This window comes from Setaria italica, chromosome I (genome assembly GCF_000263155.2).
Source record: "Setaria italica strain Yugu1 chromosome I, Setaria_italica_v2.0, whole genome shotgun sequence".
NCBI classification, from domain to species: Eukaryota; Viridiplantae; Streptophyta; class Magnoliopsida; order Poales; family Poaceae; genus Setaria; species Setaria italica.
The window spans coordinates 25,019,924-25,029,361 of NC_028450.1; the positions used below are offsets into that span (position 1 = coordinate 25,019,924).

The 9,438-nt window shown below is 42.1% G+C and overlaps 1 protein-coding gene across 1 annotated transcript; it reads right to left on the reverse strand.

The window, feature by feature from the left end:
- Positions 1-3,725: 3,725 nt before the first annotated feature.
- On the reverse strand, positions 3,726-7,960 carry LOC101757077. Its single transcript, XM_004952532.3, has 9 exons — positions 7,385-7,960; positions 6,959-7,015; positions 6,180-6,245; positions 5,707-5,877; positions 5,508-5,627; positions 4,884-5,376; positions 4,739-4,794; positions 4,540-4,643; positions 3,726-4,432 (listed from the first exon to the last, which is right to left on the reverse strand). The coding sequence occupies exons 1-6, from the start codon at positions 7,958-7,960 to the stop codon at positions 5,344-5,346; spliced, it is 1,023 nt and encodes a 340-aa protein (XP_004952589.2). The 3' UTR covers positions 3,726-4,432; positions 4,540-4,643; positions 4,739-4,794; positions 4,884-5,343.
- Between the last annotated feature and the right edge of the window lie 1,478 nt (positions 7,961-9,438).

The window sequence follows — 9,438 nt, forward strand, 5'->3', positions numbered from 1 at the left end:
CCTAGAATAACTTGTTGCTTAACCTATATTTGGCGATTTAAATTTCAACAAGTATTTCATAAGGTTGTAGTTCAAATCCTCTAATCTTCGCAGAATCTGAAGATTTCTTTAAAAATTTCGTAAGTTGCGGAATTTCTGGAACAATCTCCAGAAGTCGCTGATAAAATTGTTCGAAGTTGTAAAAATTTTCAGCTTTGACTATTCACTCCCCCTCTAGTCGACATCCTAGATCCTTTCAGTTTGATATTTTGTCTTGGTGGTAGAACCAGAAAGATGAGTAACCTGTCCTTTCCCAAATTGCACGTGACCTGCTGGCAGTTCAAGTCCCTATTGTTGCTTCTAAATCCGCATTTAGTGCTGGTGGACGTGTAATTGATTCGTTCTGCAGCCGTGTTGATCTAGAAATGGTTGAAGCTTTGATATGCACCAAGGCCTGGGTCGCCATTTATCTTGTTGTCCTTAATTTTCTATAACAAAATTGATCATATGTCGTGCCTGTGCTAATATATGTCTCGCTGTCCTTCAATTTCAGATAGGAGAGTTGGTTCCATTGTGGGTGACCTGGAAGTTCTTGATGCTATTGTTACAAAACTGGCGCGTGAGGTACGTATTTGCAAGTTCTATTATTGTAACATGAGTTCATATTATTTTTTTCAAAATATTTTGTCATTACAACTTCACCAGTTAATTGTTTTGCCTCATTGTCTATCTTGTTGACTAGGAGGATGAAGTTGCTGATAGTGATGAAGAGGTGGAGGGGTTCAATTCAAGGGATTTGGAGTTTGAATTGCAGGACATGTAGGTGTTGCTATTGGTGAATTGTTGTGACTTGTGACTAATGCAATTGAAGTCGGGAGCTTTCTTTTGGCTGCCTACTTGAATTGATGTTATGTATGGACCTATGGAGTATGGTGTATGGACCATGTATCACTGTGTCAAACTATGTTATGTAGCTGCTACTATTAGCCGGTCATTTAGGTATGGATCTTGGTTTTATGTTGTCATGGCGATTTGTGAACTTGAACGGTTAAACCTGAGATGTCATATGATTTATGAATGTCATGTATGAACTGTTGTGTCATTTATATCTGCTATCTGGTTATGATTGGATATGCCTCATTATATGGGGAGCATGCTTCATGTATCTGTATTATTTATGTTGAGCTAAGTATTTCGAGTGGTTACATGGGTCGATGTTCCCGAACCGTATTATTGGCTTCCCGATCGTTATCGACATGTTTCTGTTCGAATTACTTCATTTCTAACATCCGGAATTGCCCGTTATTGTTTTCCCGACCAGCTTTCCTGATTTCATTTTTGATTTCATATAAAAATCTGATATCAAAACTGGTTAGAGGGTTTTCCCATGCGTTCCTGATCGTTTTAGTCACACCTCATCGAGAGATTTTAGTATTTGAGTCCCAATTTGCACGTCTTTCGTTATTTGATACCGAATTCGCAAACCTTTTGAAATTTTGACACTAAGACATGAGAGTTCTTAATTTAGGTGTTTCTTCTCATTTTCTTTTTTTCCTTCCCTTTAATTTAACTTTTCCTATCCATGTCCGCATCTCTTACCTGCGTCCTCCAATCTCACCGTCAGACTCCAAATCCTGAATTCCCGATTCGGTCACGAGGGAGTGGAAGGGGTAGTCCAATCAAGATCGGATTCTGACTGCTTCCCCTCCCCTATAAATTGGACAGGATCGAGAGACCAATCTGCGAATCGACGAGACTGATCCTATCTAGTCAAGCCGCCCTCGCTCGCTCGAGTAGGGGTGGCAACGGGCACAAATTACCCGCGTGCCCGCGGGGAAAAATCCTGTAGGGTGAGGATACGGATTCTATTTTGTGCCCACGGGCAAGGGTGCGGGTTCGAGTTTGTGCTGTGTAAAAAAAATAACGGGTATAAAAATATCTTACCTATACCGGCAAACCCACGATCCTGCTACATACTACCTGATATGTGGACCCTATACAACTGTATAAGCGAACCAACCTCTTTCGTTCCTCCCACCGCACCCCGCACACCAGGCGGCCGCCGCCACCTCCCCAGGACCCTGACTCCCCATGGTGAAGCTAGAACAAATTAGAGGGGTGCGCTTGCCTTGTGGGTGCATAAAGTTGAAATGTTATGAGTGCATATATGGTGAAAAATTAACCTTAATCACTGTTTTGCATTTTTGTTCTGGGTGCATGTGCACCCCCTAATCCTAACATAGCTTCGCCCTGCCGACTCCCCCAGTCCCCGAGGCCGCTCCGCCGGCGCCCGCCCTCGCTCGAGACCGATCCTGTGCAGTCAAGCCGCCCTAGCTCGCTCGAGTGTCTGCAGAGGCCGCATCGAGCCGAAGCACGGCGATGGGATCCGTGCTGTCCTCCACCTGCGTCGCGCTGTGTTCCTTCGTCGGCGCGCTGCTTGACAAGGTGGAGATGTGGCAGATGATGGCTGCTTACCCGCAACTGCGCGCCGAGGAGCGGGAGGATCTGCGGCGTTGGTTCAGGGACCAAGACGCGGAGCAAGACGCGCGTGACGCTGCTGCCAGGTACTTACCTATCGTCTTCTTCTCTGATTAGGAGTGCAATTGCTTGCAAAGCTAGTGAAGCTTAGTATGTTTATTATGGTAATACGAACACGCTTTGATTGATATCCTCTCTATATTCAGGTTGAGAGGTCGTGATCTGAGGCTGAGCCAGCGCTGCAAGTACAAGCATCCGTGCTAGGGTTGATGCTGACAAGAACAAGGTGGCAAATAATGTTTAATTGAGGGGAGATAGACAGATTATATTAGCTGCAAGTGTTTTTGTCCATGTGATCTGTGTTCCTATCGTACCATGAATTAAAACATTAGTTTGATGTTGCCTTTTTTTTTCTTTAATTTCTTCTGTTCCTAGGCTTCGGGCCTCTATTATTTGTACATCATATTTTCCACACATCTATAGGAGTCTGAAATCAATCTTGATCTCGCCGGCAACCACCTTTTGGTTCGTATTGTCGGCTTGTATTTTGCCAAGTGATTGGCAAAGAAAAATAGCAAAGAGTTAGAGCTACGTTTCCTGCCATACCAATCCTTATCAACCCCTATGCAACCGAACAAGACCGAAAGATCGCAAGATGGGCGGAAGATGCGGGAACGGAGCAGCAAGAATATTTCTTCTATAAACAAAATAGTAGATGGATCCCAACAACAGCAGTATTGTAGCTGAATGCAAGTATATCACTGTATCGGTGTATGTGTTCTTCTCACGAAAATATTAGTATCGGTATTGCCAAGAACAGCAGTAACCTAAGATAAGAGAAAGTACTCACCACAGGAGTAAACAATCCAAATTGATCTCTCAAACAAAATGAGAGGGTAGCAGGATAATATAGAGGACTTACAGAAGTAGTAATCCAGAGCAAGCACCCAGAAGAGCAGTCTGTTCATGAGGCTTGCTTGGATCATGGTATTTGGCTGGCCTAGAGAATTCAAAATTACTTGTTTCCCTATTTTTACCCTTTGTGCATCATCAATGTGTATATATATATTTCTTGTATCTGCAATGAAATCCACCCACGCCATGAAAAGTGCAGTCTACTATGATCGAACAGGGATCTGTATTAAGCTGCATGAACATTATACTACTTCAACAGAGTTACAGAGCAAGCTGTTATCAGACAATAAAGTTATCTCAAGAAGCTAGTACTTAACAGAATGTAATCACAATTTACAAAAGAATCAATTATCTCAGGAAGCATTAGTTAAGAGAATGTGATCACAATTCACAAAAGAATCAATGTACCAAGTCGGGACTTTACATCAGTTTTCAGACAAGGGAGCAGCAGCTACAGATCATCCTATTGGCACCAGCAGTTTGTGCCATCAGAAGAAGTATACACCAGCTACACAAGTATACGCCTATCTATCTCGTCAGTGTATGCCTAATTCTCCATCTACCTCTTTCACTTAGTAATGCTCATCATACTCACGGGCAGCAGTCGGACTCAGTTTCCCCATGCGCAGTGTGTTGATTTGGGTTCTCACTTCTCACCAGTGGAGCTCTCTACCGTGGCGGTCTGTTATTCACCTGATTTCTCACCACTGCAGCTACCTCCCTGGTCTTGACTTGGACTCTTAGCGGTCGGGCTCTCCACCTTGTCAGATTCCTGGCTCGCAGCAGCATCATGGTCGGGGTAGATGATGTCGTAGTGCAGGTTCGTGTATAGCATGGTCACACGGGGAACTTCGTGATCAGGGGGTACTTGATGATGACGACGTGGCCAACACGTGCTTCTTGGCATATTGTCTTGGGAGCCTTCGCCAGTGTAGAGGTCTTGACCAAATTCTTGAAACAGATACTCCACCCGCAGCGGGACCCGAAGTGCATTGACAAGTGCTGTCATCTGAATATGATCTGTGAGGACCCTCGACTGTATAACTTCGACAAAGCACCACTGTTTTTAAAGAGGTAATGTCAGGTTTTCTCAAACAGATGCATTAGCAATTAAGATTCAGAATGAAGTAGTGCAAGAACCCAAGGGAAAGTAGCGGCGATACTTACATCTGTGAGAGTGTAGCCTTCGTTGACCTCTAGGATAAGTGGTTCGAACTCTTCACTGTGCGAGCATATCCAGATAGCTGCTACCAATCTGAGGAAAGCGTAGACTGAAAAACAAAATGTGATGTGTTGGAATATTGAGTTAGGATAGAAGTGGACGAAGGAAATCTTGGTACACCGGGGGGAGGGGCTTTTTACTCACTGTCATTCGTCTTGTCATAGCTGTTGAAGTACTGAAGAAGTTTCTTTTTGCGGTAGCTGAAAAAGGGAAAATGTTCAGTTAACTACGTGAAATTCATTGGCAGAAAAACTCTGATAGAATTGCAAAAAATAAAACATATTAGAACCTGTTAGTTGTTTGTACGTGCTTCCATCTGCTGTGTCTCTTCCATCTCATTACTTTCTTTATCAGCTTCTTAAATTCCTAAAAGAATCAGATAATCAGATAAACACTATATATTGCAATAATACTTACACAATACTGACCGTTTATAGCAAGGTATGAACAGATATGAACATCATAAGAGTCATCTTTGAAGCTTCTACCAGTAAACAACAACTGTTAAGATATTAGTCGAGAAAGACAAGATTATATAAGCAAGTAGGTAAAATTAAACATTTATGATCTGATGATCAGATGACCACACAAAGCAGCCCTTTAATGTCTCTAATTTTATCTCATTATTGCTGTTCTGTGAAAGTAAACTTATCTCAACATGTATTCCTATTAGCATTAGATTGTTACATTTTCAATAAATTTAAATTCGAAGATATGTCAACAGGGTGTAAAATGCTGATGGCATGTAACTATGCCACTACTGTGAAACAATGGTGCACATCCTGCAAATGATGAAAGAAAAAAAAGGAAAGTGAGAGGCCAGATCCAGCTTGTAGCTTGATGTAACTTGAAGAAAATCATCTGTTAACATGTTTATCTCAGAAATAACAAATGTGAAGAAACGCGAGCTTACTTTGTGGCTTCTGGAAAATTCGGAGGCCCACCCAAGGCGCTCATGTTGCCTAGCCACTTCTTTAACAGCAACAAGAAGACGATGTTCCTCATGTGTATCCTGCCTATCAAGAACTTGCTCCTGTTTTTCAGTGACACAAATCGGAGTGTGAACCACTAAACATGAATCGTATTCTAAGGAAAGGGGGGAGGGACATTACGAGGTAGGAAAATATGAAGCTCCTGTAGAAACACTCTCCATCTCCACGCACTGGCCTAAATTCAGAATAGGTGCGACGAAGGTTCAGTGCATTTGAATGAAATTCCACTCCTCGTCCAGCAACCATTTCAAGGAGCCTGTAATGCCTAATGATGTCGAACATAGGGATTGTCTGCACAAACAGAAGAACAAAGGAATTCAAATCAAAATGATCTGAACCAGGAAGCAACAGATCTTAAAAGGAATTTTAATTTGTTATGTTGTCAGGTTTCCACATTATAAGAAAAGCTTAAGCCACTAGAAAAATGTAATGTCTTCGCTGATACCGACTGGTTGTTGTTCAGTGAAGAAAAAAAAAGAGCATATACCACATTTCCTAAGTTCAATAGAAATTCAAAGACAATTAGGTCCAATTGCCATCCAATACGAATACTATCAATTAGAAGAGGCGCATAAATAGTATAGGAGTCAAACCTCGTAGTTCACATCGGGATTCGCTATTCTGGAATTTAGGTCAGAGATTCCTATCCTGTCCAAAAACTTTTCAACAGAAAATGGGTTAAAATTCACAATTTCTGCCAGAACTAGCAGCAACAGTGAATAATTAATGACAAGATGAAACATTTTGCACAAGGAAACAATTGAAAGGCAATGTGACTTTTTAAAATGGTACTACAGAAATTTCAAAGAAATTTATCTGAAAATTGTCTACATTGCTAATGATACTGTAACTTCAGACTGTTAGACCATTCATCAACACTAAATCATGTATACTTGGCTTCAAGTTGACTTGTTGTCTTACCAACACGGCAACCAGGATATTGCCCTCAATATACCATTACATTTTGTTGTAAAATGAAGAATAAGCCAAACACTGGCCGTTAATTAAATCAATGCAGGTAATAACACCTTAGAGTTTTTAGAGATTTTAGAACACATCACAACGACAACATTTATTTTCTTGAAATTCCATATCAGATCACAAGAGGGCCTATGAGTAACCAACAATCATCTATTCTGGGATGGACAGAAACTGAATTCAGTAGCATTTGCCCATGCTTTTATCTCTACCCTCTGATCCTACACCATTTTGTACATGATTTCTTGCCACAATTAACTTTATCATCTCAAGATTTCATATTGGAAGACAGAGAGATCCCAACCCCACATCTCAAACACAAATTGTCACAAGACTGCTCGCACCAGCCACCAATTACAAGTAAAAATGTAAGAAATATACAGCCATGTAATACCTTTCTCCAGATCGATCCCTTGTAATAATTTTCAGGCCATATTGTTGCTGACTTCATCTGTTCCAGAATTAACATCGAAGTCAAATATTCCAGCAAGGGAGCAGAAAAAAGAAAACCAAAACTTATCCAGTCTTGTCACCTATTCACATTTATGCTTTGGGGCTTCCATGCCAGTTTCAGACATTAAACTAAACAGTGCAAGAAGAGTTGAATACAACAGCGCAAGAACGCGCACCTACATAATCACTGAAAGATCGTTGCTAGTGCAAGAAGAACAGAAAGACAAAGTCCCCAATCTCGGATGCCACATGGCTCCAGCCACTAAATCCTCCCCAAGGTCCTCAAGAACGGTAGGATTCGATTTCCCAAATCACAAGCAAGCAGGAATCACTCAAGAACGCAATCGAAAGATCCAAGAAACCGCACCTGCTCCTGTTGCATCGCCGTTCCCTCCGGTTCGTCCTCCTGGTCCATCTCCGCGTTCGCCTTGCTCTCCTCCAACAGCTCGTCGAATACCTCCTTCATATACATTCGCCCTTCCCTCATATCCTTCCACTTAGCCCTCACCTCCATGCCGCTCTTCACCACCTCCGCGTCGGACATCGGCTTCTTGCCTTTCGATTTCGAGGCGCGGACGGCGCGGGGCGGGAGTGGGGGCTTGCAGGTCGCGGACTTCGGCTCCCTTGCTCTCGAGACGGAGGGGGCCAGGGGCGGGAGTGGGGGCTTGCCGCCCGCGTAGCGCCGGCAGGAAGGAGCCCCGATCCCCTTGCCTTTCCGCTGGGCCGCAGCCGCTGCCTCCGCGGCGGTGGCAGCGAAGGAATTCCGGCCTCCGGCTTCCGGTGACCCATGGGCCCGTTCTTGGAGGCGCTCGGAGGGCGAAGCGGGGGGAGGCGGCTCTGCGGCCGCGGCGGTGGCGGTGGCGGTGGCGGCGTTGGACTCCTCGCTCTCGACCGGTTCTTTGGTTTGGTTGCCTTCTTGGTTCTTTCCTGAACCGGAGGCCATCCAGGCGGGAAAAGCCTGACGAAAGTCGGGGCGGAGGGACTGCTTCGCGAATTCTGGGAGAACGAAGGGGGCGGAGTGGGAATACGTGGAGGGCGTCGTTGTTAATTCAGGAGAGTCTGGGAGCTATTTATGAGGATGGAAATTAGCTGGAGTCGGTGGATGTGCAACGGAGGGTGAAGGGTGGCGTGGTTTTCCGTTTTTGGCTGTTTCGTGGTCGGATAATTGCGCTTGTTATGAAAAAGAAAATAGAGGTAAAATGCAGTGTTCATAGTACATACCCTACACACAATGGGTAATATAGGTCACGAAAAATATGTCATGTAAGTTGATGAGTAGGTTGTTAGATGATGTATAAGACAGGAAAATCCTGTGTATTGCAATGCACACTCTCCGACAATGTATGCTCACATGGGATGGTTGAGTTAATATAACTCGAAATGCTATCTTTCTTATTTTTTAAAAAAAATTACTAATAAACGCACTACAGTTGTTGCCTTGATGCATGGATGAAAGCAAGCGTTAAGGATTGGGCTCACTTTCTTTCTCTGTTGATTTTTTTGGACATACAAATGTAATTAGTCAAATTTCATGGGCATAAAGAAGAGAACCATAGAATCAGGCATGTTATATCCTTTAAGGTAAAATTGCATAAGATTTCTTTCTTTGCACTTAGTGTTGTGAAATGTTTACTCCCTTCATTAAAAAATAAGTCAATTTATGAATTCTAGAATATATTTAGTCATATTTGGTGTTAATTGGCTACCGCATGCACGTGCAAATACTAAATAGGGTAACAATTACTTGTTTTTTTTGACAAATTTGGAATTCTAGAATAACTTTTTTTGGATGGAGGGAGTACATCTGCATAGACATGCATAACTCTAGAAATACGTAGTTTTAAAGTTTTTAATTACAAGTAAATGATTTTAGAGTTGTTATTAAAAAATTTGAGGTGTAGGAAGGTTTTAATATAGCACTGGAAAATTTCAAATTTAAGGTCCATTATTTTACTCGTAAATGTACACGTTATGTAATTTGATCAGAAAGTTAGAGACTTAGTAAGTTTTGAATGTGTCAAGTTTTTACTTCTAAGTACAAAGGATTCAATATGTGGCTTAAAATCCAGAGATGTACGAAGCGTGGACCATATTATTTGAAAGTTTTAAATCCCACGTACAAAAGATTCAATATACATCCTGAAAATGCATGATGTTTTGAATTCCAAGTACAAGGTAGGTTTTGATACGTTCTTACAAGATCGAGATGCAGGAAGTTTTTGAATAGGCTATTTCAAGTTTTAAGGTGCTAGATAAAAAAGTTTTGATACGTGGTTTAGGATATGGAGATATTGAAGTTTCGAAATGTAGATTTGATTTTTTTAGTTTGGTGTAGAAGTTTTGATATGTCGTTTAATAGAGATACGTTGGAAATTTGGAATATAGCATGTCAACGTTTTGTAATCAAGTAGGAAGGTTTTT